The sequence below is a fragment of the Zootoca vivipara genome, chromosome 13 (genome assembly GCF_963506605.1).
Source record: "Zootoca vivipara chromosome 13, rZooViv1.1, whole genome shotgun sequence".
Taxonomy (NCBI): Eukaryota; Metazoa; Chordata; class Lepidosauria; order Squamata; family Lacertidae; genus Zootoca; species Zootoca vivipara.
Window position 1 is genome coordinate 4,206,513 of NC_083288.1, and position 21,496 is coordinate 4,228,008.

General features: G+C 43.4%; 1 protein-coding gene across 3 annotated transcripts in view; it reads left to right on the top strand.

The window, feature by feature from the left end:
* Positions 1-20,285, top strand: part of LOC118094226 (band 4.1-like protein 4B) — a 74,337-nt gene extending 54,052 nt beyond the window's left edge. For all 3 annotated transcript variants that reach the window (XM_060282167.1, XM_035134398.2, XM_060282168.1), the window contains exons 5-16: positions 1,889-1,933; positions 5,506-5,558; positions 6,769-6,889; positions 8,163-8,250; positions 8,421-8,509; positions 8,711-8,780; positions 8,937-9,106; positions 10,639-10,748; positions 11,902-11,932; positions 12,667-12,700; positions 15,944-16,011; positions 18,808-20,285. In XM_060282167.1, the coding sequence (XP_060138150.1) occupies positions 1,889-1,933; positions 5,506-5,558; positions 6,769-6,889; positions 8,163-8,250; positions 8,421-8,509; positions 8,711-8,780; positions 8,937-9,106; positions 10,639-10,748; positions 11,902-11,932; positions 12,667-12,700; positions 15,944-16,011; positions 18,808-18,955 (1,027 nt within the window). In that variant the 3' untranslated portion in view covers positions 18,956-20,285. The remainder of the gene's footprint in view (positions 1-1,888; positions 1,934-5,505; positions 5,559-6,768; positions 6,890-8,162; positions 8,251-8,420; positions 8,510-8,710; positions 8,781-8,936; positions 9,107-10,638; positions 10,749-11,901; positions 11,933-12,666; positions 12,701-15,943; positions 16,012-18,807) is intronic.
* The last annotated feature ends 1,211 nt before the right edge of the window (positions 20,286-21,496 follow it).

Consider the following 21,496-nt stretch of genomic DNA (forward strand, 5'->3'; position numbering starts at 1 on the left):
CCCTCTTTAAAGGGATGGTGCTCACACACTCGCTCTCATCTGCCATCTGGTTGAGAGAGAAAAATAACCTGACTGATGGGTTTTCTGTCTGTCTTCTCCAAAGACAGGTAATCCACCCCACCCTGGTCTGGAGTCCAAACCATGAGAGAGGCATCTAGGAGTGGCATTTTCAGGTCAGGTCATGTTGGAAAAGGTGGTACAGTAGCATTCTCCCTACCTAGTTTCATTGTGCCTTGACTTTTTCCTCACTAGTTCCATTATAGTACACTGAGATGTCTCCTAGGTTCTGGTTCCTTATAAGGAAACTTGGATACCTCTTGCCTTACCCAGCACCCCCTACTCCTGCAAAAGCTGTCAGGGTTTGAGAGTTGTCCTCTTGATTCACCTGGAGTGTGAAGCCCCTGACTCATCTCCAGCAGCTGGCATGGCTTGGTTGTTCGTTCTTTCTTCTCTGAGGCCTAGCTAGCTAGAGTCTAACTGGCCCAAAAAGAAACCCAACTCTCCCTATTCACTCACCCAGAGACTCCACAAGTGAACAGGCAGTGCGGCAGATGGTTGGGCAGAATCCCCTCTTTCCCCACCTTCGCCTGATGTGTACCTTCTTTTTCAGGCGTGTGGGTAAATATTTCTTTCTTCTTCCTCAGAGCCTGGCTATGTTTGGTTTCTGGAAGAGAAGGGAGGGCCAGATTTGGCATGTCAGTAACTTCATTGTTGGATGAGTAGGGTACAGTGGGAAGGAGGAAAGAGCTGCAGTGTTATGTTCCTAAACTTGTCAAATTTGATGAACATTTAGCTTTAGGTATATGCAAGTTCCTAAGATACTGTCACACTGTAGCGTGACCAAAAAAAGCAGAGTGAGAGGTGAGGAACCTCCAGGTGTTAAACTCCAACTTCTACCATCCTTAACCATTGACTATGCTGGCTGGGACTGGTGGGAGTTGGAGACCCATGATACCTTGACGGCCACAGATTCTCCATCCTTGATCTTTGCCAATAAGAGTGGGCTCTGTCACCAGTGACTGCCATTGAATTATGTGGAGCAAAGGTGGGACACACCTAAAAGGTGGGGGTAAAGCCTGGGCCCTTGAAATACAGTACAGTGGTGCCTCGCTAGACGAATTTAATTCGTTCCACGGGTCTATTCTTATAGCGAAAAATTCATCTAGCGAATCCCATAGGAATGCATTGCATTTTTTTTAAAAAAAAATTTTTGCCCATAGGAGCGCATTAATTGAATATCAATGCATTCCTATGGGAAACCACGATTTGCTAGATGAATTTTTCGTAAAACGAATTCGTCTAGCGAGGCAACCTCCGCTCGAAATATCCTTTCTTTAAGCGTAAATTTCGTCTTACAGGGCATTCGTTAAGCGAGGCACCACTGTACAGAGTCACTTTCCCTGCATGCTGATAACCTGCCACAGTGGCTGGCACTTCAGTAGTCAAAGAATAAAATAAATTGTGTGCTATTATGGTGAACTGGGGTTCTACAGTTGGACTTCACAGCTTTGGGGATACGGGAGGCTGCTGAATCTCCTCAACATCTACTGGAGTAAGAGGAAAGGGGTGCTTTATTCTGACCCAAATGTTTATATAACTAATTCATACATAACAAGGTCAGTAAGAAACATCCATGAGTGGAATAAGTTCTGGTTCTTCTTTCCAAGAACATACAAATATTCTGGAAGTCATGGAATGCAGGCAGTTCATACACTACTCTGAAATAATACATTTGGTTTTATTTGAAGTGCTTTTTGGTGCGGTATGAGAACTGTTGCTAGGACCTTTTTAAAAAGTTGTGATCCAAAAGGGTTTTATTGTTTCACAGGCTGGGGAACTCTTGGGAAACATGATTGATCTTTTTTTCTTTTTCTTGTGTATTTGCTAGGTACCTGTTTGTATTACAGCTGCGGCAAGATGTTCTTTCAGGAAAGTACGTTCCTATTTTTCTTTTTGTATTTCTTGAACCTGAGTCCCATTTTTCTGGAGGAGATGCTCAAAGTGAAGTGTATCAATTGGAAACCAAAACCTAATAAGAAAGGAGAACTCAAATTCTTAATCACTCAAAGCACTGCTGTCACCTGACATAACATTTCATTAAGTAATAAAATAAGGGTGGCTAATCTTTGTTCCTCCAGATGTTGCAGCACTCCAATTCCCATCACCACCGATGTCCATGCGGATGGGCTGTCTGAGTCCAGCAACATCTGGGAGCCATGAGTTAGCCCACCTATGCAAAAACACTTCAAGTCACTTGACAAGAGTGAGGAACCTGCTGTTGGTCTCTGTCATTCTCAACCAGCATGGCCAGTGACCTGGGATGTTGGGAACAGAAGACAAAAGTGTTCCATCTTCCTCTTCTGGTGTGTCTGTATGTGTCTGTGTTAAGTACCTTCCCATACTCAGATGACACTAATCTGAGCTAAGATGAAAGGAAAGTTTGCACATCACTGCTCTGCATATTGGGGAGCGGGTGGCGCTGTGGTCTGAACCACTGAGCCTCTTGGGCTTGCTGATCAGAAGGTCAGCGGTCCAACTCCCTGCAACAGAGTGAGCTCCCATTGCTCTGTCCTAGCTCCTGCCAACCTACCGTAGCAGTTTGACAGCATGCTGGCACAAGTAGATAAATAGGTACCGCTGTGGCAGGAAGGTAAACGGTGTTTCTGTGTGATCTGGTTTCCGTCATGGTGTCCCGTTGCAACAGAAGTGGTTTAATCCCTGAACCTTGACATTGCCAGAGGAAAGGCTTGCTTTCTGGAAGCCATGCCCCTACCAACTGTTTGAAAGACGTAGCAGCTTGCCACGAGCCTCAGATGAAGATCTGAGTTGACAGACCAGTTCAATGGAGGAGAAAGCAGTTGTATAGTGCAAGTGAAACTTTGTCCCTCTGTTTTACTGTCAACATGAATAGCAGATGTCATCCCAAATGGAGCCTGCTCACATGCCTTTTCTAACTCCAACTCTCTGCTCCAAAATGTATTTTTGAAAAGGAAGTGATGCCTTAATAAAAGCCAATGGAAGTTTAACTGATTTCCACCTGTATCCGATGAAAGTGGAGAGTTTTGCAGAGCAATCCTGAGTGTATTTATTCCCATTCTGCCCAGTCGGACACACAGCATGCAATCCTAACCAAGTTTATTCAGAAGCAAGTCCTGCTGAATTCAGTGGGAATTACTCCTAGCTATGTAAGTATGTTTAGGGTTGCAATAAACCTTTCTCCCTTGTAAGAGCTCATTCATACTTTCCTTTACTCCGTGCTTCTAGGCACAGGACCAGGCTTTCCAGGTCCGTGTCCGAGTGGTTTTGATGTTTTTTTGGTCCCAGTGTTTCCCCAGGAAAACATTGTACCCCTTAACTGGAGCTGTGATGTTCGTGCCCGTCAGTACCCTCAACCTCTTTCCCCTTAGCACTGCCCACTCTCCCTCCGGAGGCTGCTGGGCTGCTCTATTACCCGGGGAAGGGTCTGGCTGTACCTCTATGGCTCGAACGGGGTTTCAAAACACTTCTTTAAACCGGTATCGCTGCCACCACCCGGGAAGGTCCCCTTACAGACCTCCGGGACAAAAATACACGTTCTGCCTGGTAGAGGGCAAAGCAGCCTAGGACTGGGTTTAGCAATGCGACCAGAAAGGACCAAAATCCACAAAAAATCTCTTTTAACTATTTATTATAAAATAGCATAAACAAAGTAACATGCAGCAGTTCTCAAATAAAGGGAATACAAAGATAAAACAAGAAAGGAATAGCTAACTTACAAGTACAAACTTGGAATAAGATTGATCCAAGACTGCATCTCTCCATCCCGGCAAATTGCAGTCAAGAGCCAACAGCAGACCTCAGTCTCTCTCGGGCTCTTTGAAGACGAACAGGACAGCAGTACCTTGCTGGGCCATTTTGCAAGACAAAAGGAACCAAAGAAGCTCATCTCTAACAGACTTAAATCCCCAGAACTCTTAAGGTGTTCCACATGGGCTTATGGATCATTATCCAATCTATGTTAGAGTTGAGGTTTGAATAATCCAATCAAAGGACCCACAACCGTTAGTCTTGTCAATCAAATAGAGGCTACACAGATGTCTTGTGTTTACCCATTAATCAACCTGCAGGGCAATTAACGCCTTCAGTTCTCAGAGCACACCGGACAGAGTTTCCTCCCTAATTTCTTATCGCACAGGAATGGGAGATTTCACAGCTGCAAGGTTACACGGGATCAAAGGAGTCAGAAATCTTTCTCTTAAGGTTCAGAAGTTTACTTTCCCAGGCCATTCTCCCTCTCGATGGCCAAAGTCCCATGAATCTCTGCAGTTCCCATGATGCTCTGTGCCTAAATCCATGACAGGAGCAAATGGCAATTGGGTTTTCTGCCATTTGCTCTGATTCAGTGGCAAAATGCAGTTTTGTCAGTGGAAAGCTTGGACCTGTGACTAGAATGTGTGGATGAGCCCTAGGTGCTAAGGATTGCAGCCTTGATCAACAACAGAGAGCCTTTCTCTGTAGAGTCCTTGGGGGAAAGTTGATCTTTCTTCACGAGCTTTTGAAAGAGTTCCTTTTTGATTGGTTAATTGTTACATGGAGTGTGTAAAATCCTTTGATCGACTTCCTTCTTCCTCATGGAAATAAACAAAGTAACATGTTATATTTGCAGCTAATAGTAAGCATTTCACCTGTCGTTTTGAAAGGGCATGAAAAGCTCTTACATGCTAAGATTAGGGTTGGCAGTGGTTACACTATTACGCATGTAAATACTGTATAATGGTGTGTGTGGTGGGGAGGTCTGAATTACTGGTGTAATAGGAGTTTGCTCTGTTTCCCAACCCCCTTTCCATAGAAGGGAAACATGAATCGGGGTCCATTAAGTGGGCTTGGCAGGTCACCCTCACTTCTGATCTGGCACGTGCAGAATGGGAAAACGGCAAGGCTTGTACCTGCTGTTTAACCAAGCTTTACCACTACAAGGGTGGTAATCCGTCTCTAGGTTGTACTCCTCCATCCTGTCAGTGGGAGCTCATATGGCCAAATGATTCTTTACATAGAGCAGTTTCCTGCACATAGAAAATTAGCATAGGGAGACTGCAAGGCCAAAAACGTTTTCCCTTGAATGCTAGTTTTCTGTGTGCACGAAGTGGTAATACCCAAGCATAGAGTTAGCCCCTCAGCAAAAACTAGGGGCGGGGGACTTGCATGCTCTGGCAGCCACAGCCATGGCCAGCCAAAAATTATTTATTTAAGCATTCCATACTCCATGGATATGGAGTTCATGGATATGGCGTTTTAACATTGCAGGAGAACTCATAAAATGTTTTTTAAAATGGTTTCACTTGTTACTACTGTAATTGGATTGCATATCAAATCGTTTGCAGTTGGCCACACTGAATATCATTTAAGAGAAATAATATGAAATGTTATTAATAAATAATAATGTTGAGTTTAATTGATGGAGTGGAGGGGGGCTTCTTTGTGAGGGATTATTGTTGTTTACTGAAATATTTGTATCTTTTTTTACAGATTGAAATGCCCTTATGAAACAGCTGTAGAACTCTCTGCTTTGTGTCTCCAAGGTATGTCCGTTAACAACTGAAGTCTGTTCGAAGTGTTGGTTGCTCATTCACATATGGCTGCCAAAGGCCACGTGTCGGAGCTATGGTGGTGCCTGGAACCACTGCAGACAGCGTAGACCTACATACTGCCTGTTTGAACTTTATTTGAACTGAACTTTAAGGGGGGGGGGAAAGTAATGGGTTCTGTAGTTCTTGCCTTCCAAGAGAAGGCAGTCTTTCTCTTTCCCAGTAGCCTTTGCCTCTCAGAAAGTCTGCAGCCTGTGAAAACTCTCCCATAGTTACACGTTAATTGCTGACAGGGGACTGACAGCTAAAACTCGTATGTATGTATGTATGTATGTATGTATGTATGTATGTATGTATGTATGTCAGGCTTCAGTTCCTGTCCCAAATTGCTAACCATGTTTCTATGAAATAATGCTTTCACAGAAATAGTAAATGGCTTGGTTGTAATACTTAAATTTGTTCATTTGAAATAATATGAATTGGCTTAGTGGAAACAAGAGAGGAGAATATATATACAATGCCAATAACTCTTGGGATAAAGAATGAATATTGCTACCAAGGAAATTAAGAAATGATCTGTTCATAAAATGCAGTTGTTCTAGAGATCTTTCAAATAAGAGAAAAAATGTGATGTTTTTTCACATAGTTGCTCTTTTACATTCTCTCCCCGCCTCTGGAAAAGAGCACCCAGCATTTGACACCTGTGCATTTGGTACATAGGGCTCTTTCGTACAAGGGGGTGGGATCCAAATCAACTCATATGTGCAAGGTTGAATGCACAGCTGGCGTGGCATGGCTCCTGGGCACATGAGCAGCAGGGAGCATGGTGACTGAAAGCAAACCTGCTCCCTCCCTTAGCATTCAATGGATGTTCCTCTTTAGGACAAGAGGTTGTTCCGCTTAATCTAATGGCTTTCTTTCAAGTGAAATTATTTATTTTTTATATGTTCTTAATACTCATAACAAATCCAGGAGTACCCAATGATTTTGTGTTACAAATCCAAATAAGACCTTTCCCCACAGACCAGAATATCTATATGCTAACTTTCTCTGTTGCTTATTGCTCTCTTGCTCTGAATTTGTTTAAGCTGGAAAACTTAAATGGAGAAGGTGTTTTTTAATAACACCTTATCTTGGAAAAGATAGCAGTGTTTATAATCTACTTCCATGCGATATCTTATTTGGAATTTCCAACTTTTGACAGCTGAGCTTGGCGAATGTGAGCTCCCCGAACACACTCCAGAACTTGTTTCAGAATTCCTATTTACTCCTAATCAAACTGAAGCGATGGAATTTGAAATCTTTCAGAAGTGGAAAGAATTCAGGTATGGTGGGAAGATACCTGATTTTATCTGCAATTTAGCATGTGGAGAGACAGGGCAGTCTTGAGCAGGTCACGCCCCCTGGTGCTGAGGGGCGGAGATCGCTCCGGCGCCCCCGCCCTTGCAGGGTGCAGCATGGTTTCCGCGCGGCAAAGCCGCCCGGCGCCCTAGCACACCGCGCCACCGGGGGTCTACCTAGAGCCTGCCCTGTGGAGGGAGGGAGGGAGGGAGGGAGAGAGAGAGAGAGAGAGAGAGAGAGAGAGAGAGAGAGAGAGAGAGAGAGAGAGAGAGATACCAGCAAAGAAGTAAATTGAGCTCTCTGTCAGAACTGGCTCACCCAGTGTGTGCAGAGCTACAACTCTAGCCTCCCTACCAGCAGGCAGGGGTGGCTTGCCCACGAGGCAGACTGAGGAAGCCCCGAAGGGCACCTGCCTGCCCCTGCTGCTGCTGGAGAAGAGAGGAGAAGCAGCAGTAGCGGGGAGATCTTACGGAATTCTAACTAGATCTCACCACTGCCGCTGCTGCTCCTGTGTCGGGGTGTGGTTGCCCCACCACTATCACTGGAGAAACGAGAAGCGGCTGCAGTTTCTGCTTCCAGCAAGACCACGCCAGCAGCTTCCGCTGTGCTGCCCCAATAAGCAAGGCTGTGGCGGAGGGGCAAGTGGTGAAGATGGCACCTTCCCATTTTGCCTCAGGTGGTGAAACGGGATGGACCATCCCTGCTAGGAGGGAGAGGGGCAAGGTGGCGGGGAGGTCAGTGTGGTGTGGGCACACTGGCAAAGCCAATCTGGTGCTAGTGTTCCCACATTAATCTCCCCACCGCTTCGTTCACCTCCCACCCAGCAAATGGCAGCAGCACCAGTGCTGGGAAGGTATTGCTACAGCTCCATCCCACTAGATAAACAGCTTCTGGTCCCTGTATTAAGACATGCAAAGGGCTTGTCTGCTTGTCTCATGCCTAGAAAGCATGGGTCCAAGTGGGTTTTGTGCTTGACTCAAACTTTCTAGGCCCGAGTCCAAGCATTTCCCCCCTGGCTCCTCTCCTTTCCCAGGGAAAACCTGCTCTTTGGCTCTAAATCAGAGCAAATGCCAATCTGGGAAAAAACTAGAATTGCCATTTGCTCTGACTGAGCGCTAAAAAGCAGTTTCTCCCAAAGGAAAGCATCGGGACCAGAGGAAATGTGAATAAACCCAAAACTGAATCCTTAAGGATTGGTGGAAGGAAAGAAGCAATACTTCTGATTAAGAACTGTTTTTCTCCCTTTCATTTTCATAGGGGAAAGAGCCCTGCACAGGCAGAAATGTGCTACTTGAACAAAGCCAAATGGCTAGAAATGTATGGGGTGGATATGCATGTAGTTAAGGTAAGAGCTTCTCCTTGCAATTTCTTTATGCAGAGGGTGGGAACGAGGGTCACAGTCTGCCTCCAAGGCATTGTGCTTAAAAGCAACTCCTTTCACCTTTTTCACTTTCTGAATGTACGTCTTGCAGATGATTTTCTGTGTTTGATATAACATCATTTGTTTGCTTGTAGGGAAGAGATGGTTGTGACTATGCTCTTGGCTTGACACCAACAGGGATCTTGATCTTTGAAGGGGCAAACAAAATAGGTTTGTTTTTTTGGTGAGTAATTCCTACTTACACTTACTGTTATTCAATACTAATCTCTCTCCCCCCCCCAAAAAGGGAGCGATTGGTCGTCGTCCCCGGCTCTTCAGATTAGCATGAGAATAATAAAACAGCATTTATATACAAATATGTTACATAATGTTTTGTTTCTCTTGACAATTAACTGTTTACATCATCTTTCTTCTATGTGACCAGGCCTAAAATCACTAAAATGGACTTCAAAAAGAGCAAGCTGACCCTTGTGGTGGTCGAAGATGATGACCAGGTAATGAATCCGACCTGGCAGTATCCAGAGTCCCAGGAGTTCAGCAGTTGACCCTGAGATATTCAGCCCATTGACAGTTCGAGCTCTCTTTCTGTGACATTGGTTGTTAAGCTGATTGCACGAAAACTTACAAGGCTTCCATTTTTTGTCTTACAGGGTAGAGAGCAAGAGCACACATTTGTTTTCAGATTAGACAATGCTAAAACGTGCAAGCACCTCTGGAAATGTGCAGTGGAGCATCATGCCTTCTTTCGGTTGCGCACACCTGCAAACAGTAAATCTACCCGGTCAGATTTTATCAGGCTGGGATCCCGCTTTCGATTCAGGTACCTAGTTGCAGATGCACCCTTGCAAATAAGGCCACAGAAGCTGCTAAGTCACAAAAATCTGGCTTGTTTGTTTGCTTGTTTTAATAGGAGTCTCTCTCCTGCCAGACACATTGGCAGGTTTGGATAAGTAGGAATGGTGTCTGGTTCCTTCTAGCAATTGGCGAGGGTGAGCATGAGTAGGAAAACCCTCATGAGGTCCGGGAGGTCTTGGCTTCGCTTCTGCTTTTGCAAGGCAGCTCTTTGCACATATTTTGAGTGCTATAATCTGAGGACTCTTTTGAGGCTGAGGTTTTTGTAATCTGGTAATTTAGGGTTGCAGGAAAGGCAACCCCCCCCCCAATGTTCCAAGTGAAATTGTGTGTATTTGAAACACCATGAAAAAGCCTGCAAACACAAAATGTTCTACCCCGCCCCACCCTTTTTGCAATGTTTTTGTGGCTTTTGGGGTAACTTCCAGGTTTGGTGCAATGTGTGTGCGTGCGCAGTTGCACACATATTGAATGCATGTAAATGCAAGGGTTGCCTGTATTTGATTTGTTGGTTAAATTAAACAAATAAAAACATTTTGATTGGCTACCAAGTTGCCTCCAGCAGATCAAAATATGCTTCAGTTCTGTGTCTGAGAAATTGGTTCATTGCCTGCTCTGGGTGGGGCTGCACTCCCCATGGAGGAGGAGCTGCACAGCCATGGGGGGGGGCTCTTTGTCCCTGGAGGCCCAAGTGGCTTCAGTGGCTAGGAGCCCTTTTTATCAGCTTCAGCTTGGCAACTTCCAAGACTGGATTGCTACAATGCACTCTGTGTGAGGCTTCCATAAACTTCACTTAATAAAGAATGCTGCAGCACAATTGCTTATAGGAGTGAGATACTGTCAGCTAATTACACCTATACTCAAAAATCTGCGCTGGGTGCTAATTTGTTACTGGGCCAAGTTCATGCTATTGCTATTGTTATGTAAAGTGCTTTATGGCTTGGGTCCAGTTTTCTTAAGGTTGCCTTTCCCCATATGAGCCCATCCAATCATTTTATTTGTGGAACTTGTACTTTTACAAGTGACAAGTGATGCCCATTCTGCTTTGTGAGGTGTTGTTCCTTTAGTGTAGCAGCACCTGTATCCTTGACGGGTGTCACTCACAGTATGATATGCGGGCTTATGCAGAATCAATTGGTCAGTTGAGACTCAAGATTTATCCACTTAAGATTTCTGAAACTGGGTGATAGCCATACTTGTAGCTCTATCGATTGCTATGAAGTGCCCTTGATGTCTTTAATTTTCTTATACTGTACAAATAAACCACAAATAGACATAAACTACAGCTGACTTAAGCTAAAGTCTTGGTTTTGCATACAGCATTTATATGACGGTGTGTAGGTTTTATGTTTTGAGGATGCGAGCTGTTAGTGAAGCAAATTAAGGCTGAAAACCTATGCTCTCTTACCTGGAGGAAAACATGGTTGAACTTGCTGGGACTTGCTTTCAAGTAGACCATATAGAAATGCACTGTAAGTCTTCGTTTCTTCTTCTTTTAAGTGGTCGAACCGAGTACCAGGCAACGCGTGGATCCAGACTACGCAGAGCCAGTACCTTTGAAAGGAGGCCCAGCAAGCGGTACCCATCCCGAAGGCATTCAACTTTCAAAGGTTAAAGTTTGCAGCTAACTTGCATGCCATATTCATTAAGCAAACTGCTTGACTAAAATTAGAGCTTATTTTCTCCATTGCATCTCACATACCATAATGGCTTTGTTTCATCACACCATGAAGAAATGCAAGGAGATGTCCTAAAAGTTCCCCTTCCACTTTGTAGTGCTCCTGTTTGCTAGTTTGTTCTTAAATCTCCCCTCCCAATTCTTTTTTGTTTGTTTTGTTTTGTTTCTGTCAGTTTCCCTTCACGCACTCATTATTTTTCTGGTTTATTACTTCTCAGAAGCACTTGAGAAGCCCCAAGTTCAGGGAAAGTACTCCTCTGTATGTTGTTCATCAAATACAACAGAGGCCTTAAAGAAGTCCTACAGTTATGAAGAAGCAGCACCCTTGAGACAGACCATAGTTTAGCATGATGAGAGCAAGGCACAGCAAGCCTTGTTCCCCTCCCCTCTTCTCCTTCTGCACACCTGCGAGGAAGAGCTCAGATGATTTCCGTTCTAATTTCCATTCAGCATGACACCTGAACCCTAAATTGTGGGTAATGTTGGCTATGGCTTGCTTAAGCAGGTCAACTTTATAACCCCTGGTTTGAAGTTTGTTCGTTTCAAATGAATAATAGTTAAGATTCATGCTGTGTCTGGATTGACACAACAAGTTGAGATTAATAAGTGGGAAGTGAAAGCTTCTGAACCTCTTGTGGTCTCACCAGAGGATACGCATGAAGGGTGGAACACAAGTCAGAGGCTCTCTGCAGCTTTTTCTTGTCATGCTAGGCTATGGCATAATGTGACATCTAGACACCACCAACGTCTCTTGAAGGTGGACCCCAAGCATAGCTGCATTAGTGTTTTGGCACAATCTTCAGTCACAGAATCTCCTTTTCACTCACAGAAGTGGGCTGTACATTAAATTTCCTTTATCATTCATCTCCACACTGTTTTCATGAGTAGGAGTTGGATGGAGAGGAGACCATGTGGGCTGTACCGTACATGGAAACTTGGGGCAGACAGACCTATTTATTCCCCCTCCCATCACTTGCTGCCCCTTATGTAATGCTGGAATGTTACCCTGTATAAAAAAACAGAGGGTTGTGTTTTTTCCCCAAAAGTAGTGATGTTTACCCTTGCTTTTCTGTGCCCTCTCTTAGCAAGCAACACTCTCAAAGCACCCCAGATTTGGTAAGTGTTATCCATCTTTCACATTAATTATTTGGTTTGGCACCTGCTATCCAAGCTGCCCCTAGATAAATGTACTAGAAACCTCCTAGTGCAGGAACTCCTAATATGTCCCATTAAGGGATAAGAATAGGTACAGAAAACATTTTACAAGCGGTGATGCTCCTCATCTCTTAACTCAGAGTACAGGCATGATGCTCCTGAGCACTTAATTTGTGGTTCAGAAGCAGGCAGCAAGATCCTGTGCTTCTCCAGTGTTTGAATCCTCCCTCCCCAACATTCAAAACTGATTTGAACCATTGCAACTGAATTCAGTTGGGAATTGTTTATGCTGCAAACTGTCCTTGGATCCTTGGAGGTGTATACATCTAATAAATCAGTCTTCCATAGCCACTGGATGAGCTACTGAGGCAAATATGGAATGTTTGCGGATATTCCATCTCTCCCAGGAGTTTCACTTCAGGAGGTTGAGGCAATAGGCTGTTGGTCAGCTCCGTGAGAGCGATTGAAGAGGGAAGAGGCAGGCAATGTTTGGAAACTTCAACCTCCGCACGTTGCAGTCTCTTGAGCTGCCATCCTAATAGCTACACTACTTAAAACATAATTCAAACCTGCTCACTAAGATCTTAAAGGCATTTTTCCCTTGCGTTAGCTTGGCTTGTTCATTAATAAGATAAGCTTGTGTGTTACACTTTATGAGAACTATGCAAATAAGAATAATATCATTTTTGTTTTAGCACTAAAAATAATCAAGAAGTCCATAACTATCAGGTAAGAGGAATACTGAATTCTTATTTTTCTGTTACCTTAGCTATAGCACCAACAATGTCGTGATCAAAGTGACTTGCTTGCTTGCCTACCCTTGCTCTACCATTTGTGATTGTGAATATTTTTGGTGTGCTAATGTCATGTGCCTTTCATATTCCTATGTTTGTGAAGTATGTTGGACTCCAGCTAAAAGTGAAGCCATATCTGAAAGCTGGCATTCAAGGGGATTTCTTTAAAAAAGAAAATTAGAAAGTTTGATTTAAATTAAATTTATGTTTCAAATCTATGCATTGTGCACATACACTTATTAGGGAGCAATGAGTAAGTGAGATTATAAGATTAGTGTTGGCCTCAGGTGGCGCTGTGGGTTAAACCACAGAGCCTAGAGCTTGCCAATCAGAAGGTCGGCGGTTCGAATCCCTGCAACGGGGTGAGCTCCCATTGCTCGGTCCCAGCTCCTGCCAACCTAGCAGTTCGAAAGCACATCAAAGTGCAAGTAGATAAATAGGGACCGCTCCGGCGGGAAGGTAAACGGCATTTCCGTGCGCTGCTCTGGTTCTCCAGAAGCAGCTTTGTCATGCTGGCCACATGACCTGGAAGCTGTCTGCAGACAAATGCTGGCTCCCTTGGCCTATAGAGCGAGATGAGTCCCGCAACTCCAGAGTCGGACACGACTGGACCCGATGGTCAGGGGCCCCTTTACCTTTAACTTTATTTGAAGGATACTACTGACCTGAAGCTGGATCCTTTGCAATTTGCTTATCGAGCTAATAGGTCAGTAGATGATACGGTCAACAGGGCAATGCATTACATCTTGCAACATCTGGACTCCCCGGGGGGTTACGTGCGAGTTTTGTTTGTGGATTTTAGCTCAGCTTTCAATATCATCCAAATTGGTTTCTAAATTACTCCAGCTTAATGTACCTGCTTCTGTTTGTCAATGGATATGCAGCTTTCTAACGGACAGGAGGCAGCAGGTGAGGCTGGGGAAAATCACATCAAGTAATAATACCATCAGTTCAGGTGCTCCCCAGGGGTGTGTGCTCTCCCCACTGCTGTTTTCTCTATACACTAATGACTGCACCTCAACTGATCCATTGGTTAAGATCTTGAAATTTGCGGATGGTACAACAGTTATTGGGCTCATCCGGGTGGGTGATGAATCTGCATGTAGGCGGAAAGTAGATCATCTTGTCTCATAGTGCAGCAGGAATGTTGTTGTTGTTTAGTCGTGTCTGACTCTTCGTGACCCAATGGACCAGAGCACGCCAGCCACTCCTGTCTTCCACTGCCTCCCGCCGTTTGGTCAAACTCATGTTCGTAGCTTCGAGAACACTGTCCAACCATCTCGTCCTCTGTTATCCCCTTCTCCTTGTGCCCTCCATCTTTCCCAACATCAGGATCTTTTCCAGGGAGTCTTCTCTTCTCATGAGGTGGCCAAAGTATTGGAGCCTCAGCTTCAGGATCTGTCCTTCCAGTGAGCGCAGCAGGAATAACTAGTCTGTAGGCTGTAAAGTAGAGCCGAGGCCTAGTCTGTTGGCCTTGGCTTGGGCTAGTATGTAAATGTGTGCCAAGGCCTGTGCCCTGTACCTCCATTCCTTGGCCCTGGCCTGACTCTGTGGGTTATTGCGGATGAGGGTTTGGGCTAGTTGCGTTGCTTGTTGTGTGAGCGTTTGTGTGTGTGTGTGTGGGGTGTTTTTGGGTTGCGTCCTGTGGCTGTGGGCTGTGGTGTCCTGTGGCTGTGGCTCTGGGTTTGGCTTTTTGCCTTTGTCTGGTAATGGCTGTCTTGGTGGTTTCCGTCCTTGGGCTTTGGGGGTGGAATGGCCGTTGTGGCTTTGGCGGAGGTGGTGGGGACGTCGGGGTAGGGCCTGGTCATGCAGTGGGTGTAGTGATGTTGGGGTCCATCCTTGGGCTTTGGGTGTGGAATGGCCGGTTTTGGCGGTTGTTGGATGGTGGTTGATGATGTAACGATTTGGCCCCGCCCTCAGAGATTTGCCTTTCTATTGGATGCTGCTGGAGTCTTCAGAGCTTTGGCTGGTGACATCTAATTTGTGCACCACTTTTTTGTGTTTAATCATTATTTTAGGTATGAAAGGTGTGGGGGTTTTTTGGGGGGGGGGAAACTATGCCATATCCCTCCCTGATGGACATGGAACGTTGTGTCCTAATTTGATGCAATTCAGTTCAGCGGTTACGGAGGAAGGGTGTTACATCCGTGCATGCAGTGGGAACATTTTATATATATATAGATGTATCTCTGGGTTATTTGTGGGGAATAGGAATTCGTTCTTTTTTCCCCTTCAAAATATAGTCCGGCCCACCACATGGTCTGAGGGAGGTTAGACCGGCCCACCACTGAAAAAGGTTGCTGACCCCTGGTCTACCAATTGTGTGGTTCCATTTTGGATGCAGTGGCGATACATACAGATGTCTGTAGGTACATAAACTCAAGTACTCAGAAAAAAGAGAAGTGACAAATGTTCCCAGCAGCCTAGTGAGATAGATGGCTGACCAGATCTCTAGCCACAAAAGTAGTATCAGTGTTTCATTTAGAGTACTGCAACAAATCAGAAGTACAGTATGCATCTAGACCGATAAATGTGTGGTATGAGTGGTGTCACTTTCAGCAAAGAATTAGGTTTATTTCAGACTGGATTGATACATACAGCATAAGAGAACTGTGAAATCCAGAGGAGGCGGAAGGCCTATACTATTTCAGATTACAGGAGAGGGAATCACTTTTGTTAAAAATGCCTGTCCACCACTGCAAATCTAAAACTAGCACAGAAGAAAGAAATATTCTTGCCTAATTCCCCTACTACTATATCCAGTTGTAGGGAAGCCTTAAATTTGTTTATTTTGCATTCAAAACATGATCACCCAGCGTCTGAGGTGATACAGTTCATTCTTAGATCTCAGGACTCTCCGCTTTATTCCTAGTCAAGGAAACATCTGAATCGCTTCTGAAGTTGCAAAGGCTACATGTGAAAGGGAACCTCGAAAGTCAAAGTAAACTTTTGAATGTGTTTTTGCTCAGAATTGGAATCAATATTTGCCTTATAGGCAACTATAAAGTTCTCTGCCAGTGTGTAAAGCAGTTTCAGTACCTTCCTTCCTTCCTTCCTTCCTTCCTTCCTTCCTTCCTTCCATCCATCCATCCATCTTAAATGGCTGCTGTGGAAATTTTAACTTACGGAAGTAAGGTTACAAATTCTTCAGTAACCTAGGTTCATATTTTATTTCCAGCCTCCGTATCACCCAAATATGCACCCTGGCCAATCACACTGGCACCCACATCCTCCTGTAAATCTAAGGTAAGTGATTGCTCTGTGCAGATGCTTGTAAAAGTTATTCAGTCTTGGGGTGGGTGGGGTGGATGATCTCACTAGTTGGGAAACAAGACAGTTTGTGTGTACAACATATTGCTCCTAATCTGGTGTCACTTAGGGGCTAAGCATATGAGCGGAGTGCCAGGAAATCCTCAGCTCATCTATGATCTCACGGTATGAGAATAGGCAAACCACTGTTCTCATTTTCAGCCATCATCTGCAGTATCAGCACCTCAATAATTCTAGCCTGTCTTAAAGGTAAGGATTGCAGAGATAGTGTATATAGCTTGAATCCTGGGGAAGAAATGCTATTTGAGAAAGAGGGGATGTGAAGGAATTTTTCTCAGAGGCACCTGTGATTTTGGAGATGGCAACACAGAAACAAAACTTGGCTCTATATTTGGGGTTACCCAAGCCTGTAGAAAAAAGAGAAATCAGTAGACTTTATGAAATCTGTTTATGAAATCTGTGATATGAGAATGGTGCATAACACAACCCTCTCATCACCCTTCTTATTGGATGCCAAGTGTGGAGAAGTGTGTGATGTGAGGACTACACATTAATGCGCGGGGGGGGTGCTCAGGCCTGGGGGACAGATGAGGCTTCACACCACAAGCATTTTTGCCTCGCTGGAAAATATCCTGCCCTGTGGAACGCCCTCCCATCAGATGTCAAGGAAATAAGCAGCCATCCTATTTTTAAAAGACATCTGAAGGCAGCCCTGTTTAGGGAAGTTTTTGATATTTAATGCTGTATTGTTTTTAACACTTGATTATTATTATTACAGTAATTATTATTATTATTATTATTATTATTATTATTATTATTATATTATTATTATTATTATTATCATCATCATCATCCTTGAGCACTGCCAATGCCTCATTTACCTGACTGGAGGAATGATTGGTGTGTGAGTGTATGTGCAGTAACCAGCTTACTGTGCAAATATAAAATTTGCTTTTCTGGCCCCAGCCAACACTGGCACTTGACCCTCAGAAGGGAATTTTGCCCCCAGGCTGAAATAGCCTCCCCAACCCTGCATTAATGGGAAAGGGAGGCCTCAAAGCAGAATCAACTCTCCTTTTGAAGAGCCAGAATTTTTTTTAAAAAAAATGCAATATGGCTTGTGAGAAATCAGAATTTGAGAAGCAACATTGCAGGGAGAAAGTTGCTGTCAAAAACATATTGTCATTTTAAAAACAAACAATTCTGTTTTCTTTAAAAATGAAGCTGAATCTAGTAAAGATTTTAATGCCCATCGAAGAATGGGACATTTTTATTTAAAAGGAATCCTGGTTTTCTGAGACAGTTATTGATAGAGAAAACTATTATAAAATTAAACAGCATGGACCATCTACCATCTAGTTAGGATAGGAGAAGGGAAATGGTGGCACAAATAATTCAGAAGATGGTTAATGAGATTTTTTTCAATTAAAATGAGAGCCTGAAACTTCATTAGTCTTATTGAATATCATTAAAACTACCATTGGATGGACAAACAAGAACTAATTATGGAAGACATATTTTTTTAAAGAAAAATTCAAGTACTGATTTTTTTAAAAAAATGGGTCATTTTGAGAGAGCTACATTTTCAGCCTTGGAGTAGCTGACTACAGTTACAGCCTTTTAGAGTTCATCAAAAAATACAAAATGAACTTGGTGTAAATGAAATGGGTACATGCCATGTATACAGATTTTGGCTGCACAGTTCCCCTGTTTCTGGGAGGGTACCCCACAGGCCATTGGGTGTTTTGGATCATTCTCTCCAGGGGTGGAGGGAGAGGTCACAGAATAGGGAGGCAGATCTGAGTTTGGGAGCCCCGCCATCACCACCATTGTGGAAACCTTGTCTTAGCACCACCAGACCTCCAACATCAGTAGAGGCAAAAAAAGGGGATGTGCTGGAGGCAGATTGGTGGAAAGTGAGGATCTCATACCTGAATTGGGGGGAGCTGGTGTATGAAATGGAAACAATGGAAGTTCCATAAAAAATGAACCTTGGAAAAGGGGGGGGGTGCTGCCCTGCCCTCTGTTTTTCTCTGTTCTTCTCTAAAAGTGTTGGTAGAAATGTATTGTGTAATTTGTGTACTGTATTATATGTTGTATGTTTTAGTGTTTTGTCTAAATGTGTGTTTTTTCCCTTATGTCTTAATGTTTTTATAGAATTAAGTAATAAAAACAAAAAAGGAGTCCCACGTTCAGGTAGCATTTCCACATTACCCACAATGCGCACATAGACCATTACACATGATTTCAGCACATTTTCAGTGTGCAGCTAACCTGTTTTTTACATTAATGTGCAAAACAGCTCTCAAGCATTGAAAATCCCTTAGGGCCGCTTCACCATTTTTCTTCATGGAGCGCATCTCTGAGATAAACCTGGTGAACAGCTTCTAAGTGGTATACATGAGGCAGAATAAATACTCGTATGGCACTTTGCAAGGGTCTGTGTATGCAATGTAGGAAAAAACATGGCACATAATCCTCTTTTTTTGGGGGGGGGGGAGTTCTGCACAGCCTGGTTTCCACAGATGGACAATGTGTTTCTCCCCATTCATTGAAGTGGGACTTAGTGAACTTTCCAGAGGATTGTACTCCATTTGTGGTTTCAGTTCTTCATTCCCCACCTAGGTTTCCCCCCTGCTAATACTTTCCATCCATATAGTCCCCCACTGTTGTCTCATTTTGCATGTATGTGATCAGCTCATGCATTTTGTCATTCATAACTGTGTTTTTCCTTTTTGCTTCTCATTCACCATCACTCTGCATGTGCTTCAGGCCACCCTATCATGATGACAGGCTCTGTTGGAAACAATCCCCAAATGGAGAGGACAGCAATTTGTGGTATGTTCAGGACCAGAACCAGAAGAACTTAGTTGGGATCCAGAGCCTGTTGTATCAGGATAAGCTCATGACAGCCCTTTGAGAAAGAACCATCTCTCGCTTTATGCATCATCTCACATACTCATTACATTCCAAATAAGTTTTTTAAAATTGTGTCATAATCCATAGAACATAAGGTGTAGTAAACAAAGACTTGCAAGCTGTAGTTCCGTTACTTTGGAAAAAGCTAAGAAATATGCCCAAAATTCTGGAATGTTGCAGGTAGTTTGTAAAACTCTCATTATTTTTTCACTACTGTAGCCCTTTAATGTTTGTTTTGTTTCATTTACACACAGTTGCAGCTGTTCTGTGGTTTCATTTATGAATAAAATCCAGCAATGATAGTCTTTCGCTTTTTTTCTTTTGAGTTATACTGAAATCAGGAGTCAATATAATTGTAGTTATTAAATATGACTTAATGGCCAGTGATAAAGGGATCCAGATGACTAATAATGAAATGCTTTTAAAAAATCTGTTTATCCCTGAAACAAATAGGTTTTTGCACCATGTTAACAATTATACAAAAATCACTAGAGTTTATATATATATTTTTATATAGCGCATCTGACGCTTTGGATTTTATTGATCAGCTTATAAAGTAATGAACGGGTGTTAAGATGGTGCCTTAATAACTGGTGGGTGCTGTCTTTCAGTAGACTTGTGTTTTTAGATGATAGAAAAACTGCTGAAAGAAAAACCACCTTAGCCTGGTGACGCTTCTGGTGCTACTTCTCCTTCTCTGTCCCAAATTTATTTGGCCTACATGTTCAGGAGTCCCAGGCTCACACATTCCATTCCAACCACAGTTCCTATCTGTAGTCATTCATTTTTGCATTGGGTTGTGTGGGGAGCAGAGAGAAGGTTTATATGAGCACCTAAGACTCAATCCTGAGCTCATCATGCAAGGACAGCCAGCTGTCTGAATGCATCCCAAGAGATAGTTTAGACCTATGTATTTTGATATGAGATATGGGTAAACAAGTTCAGCTTCTACAAAGTTGGATATACATTCTTTATCTACACACTCAGGTTCCTTAAACAAAACAGGCTAAACTTGTGATAGTTTTGGTTTTCTTGAATATGGAGATAACAGTGCCAGCTTTGGTTCACGTGTTGATTTGGCCTTCAAGCTGTGATCTTTTGAAATTGATTGAAACAAGGAATATCTTGCTATTTGGGGAATATTTTAAAGTGCTAGTGTTGTTCATATGATTTTACAGAATCTAACTTTATAAATGAGGTTAAGTCTACTTCTCCTTGAGAGCAAATACATGATAGTTTAATTTTTTTAATTTAAAGTATGTTTACAAATGCTATTACATTTGTTTTGATCTTTGTATGTGCTGAGTACAAAAAAATAAATATGAATATTTTCTGTTGTCTTTGCATTTTTTATATTCTGGACATGTTTTTAGTCTTCAGACTAGGAAGATTGCATACATCCACAGTACATTTGTTATACATTTTAGTTTTTAAGGGGGGGGGGACACCTTATGGTTACTACATGCACACAAAGTGGCTTGGAAATAAGATGGGAGATGTATTCAACAGACAGAAAACAGGTCCAGTCTTCTAAAGAAAACACACACATAGAATCATAGAGTTGGAAGAGACCACAAGGGCCATCCAGTCCAACCCCTTGCCAAGCAGGAAACACCACCAAAGCATTCTTGACATATGCCTGTCAAGCCTCTGCTTAAAGACCTCCAAAGAAGGAGACTCCACCACACTCCTTGGTAGCAAATTCCACTGCCGAACAGCTCTTACTGTCAGGAAGTTCTTCCTAATGTTTAGGTGGAATCTTCTTTCTTGAAGTTTGAATCCATTGCTCCGTGTCCACTTCGCTGGAGCAGCAGAAAACAATCTCCCTCCTCCATATGACATCCTTTCATATATTTGAACATGGCTGTCATATCACCCCTTAACCTTCTCTTCTCCAGGCTAAACATACCCGGCTCCCTAAGCCGTTCCTCATAAGATTGGGAGTGTCCAAATTAAGATTTTTCAAGGGTTGCCTAGGAACTATCTTTGTGCAAATGGCATGCAAAAGGCTTCACTCAGGGGAAGTGTGCATTTCCTGCAATCCAGTGTTGCTAGCAAATGCCATGCCCGCTGTCATTCCTCCTACCTAAGGGAGGAGTAGAGCTGAGCTTGGTTCTCCTGGGCTAGAACTCGGGTCTAGTTCTCAGATTGTAAACGGTATCTGAAGCTTTACCACATTAGACTGCAGTCAGAGGGCTTCGTACAAGCTGAGGAAAACTCCTACACATGCATCCCAGGAGAAGGAGAAAGAGTTTCAGCCCAGCCCGGTTTGCCAGTTTTATTGTGTTCAAAGAAGTATTCAATCCCACGAGCCTTCAACTGCAGTCCAAGGGGTACTGCCATCGATGCCTTGTTACCACCTCTGTGAGAAGAACCAGCCCTGGCTCTGCAACTCTTTTGCCACCTGGTAGATCTCTCTCTCTCTCTTCCACACACACCACCTGATAGGAACCATGTTTTATAAGACCTTCTTGAAGAGCTTTTTAAATTATTCAGATTTCTGCTTGCTGTTTCCCCCCTCAGTGGGTCCCTCCCTATTGAG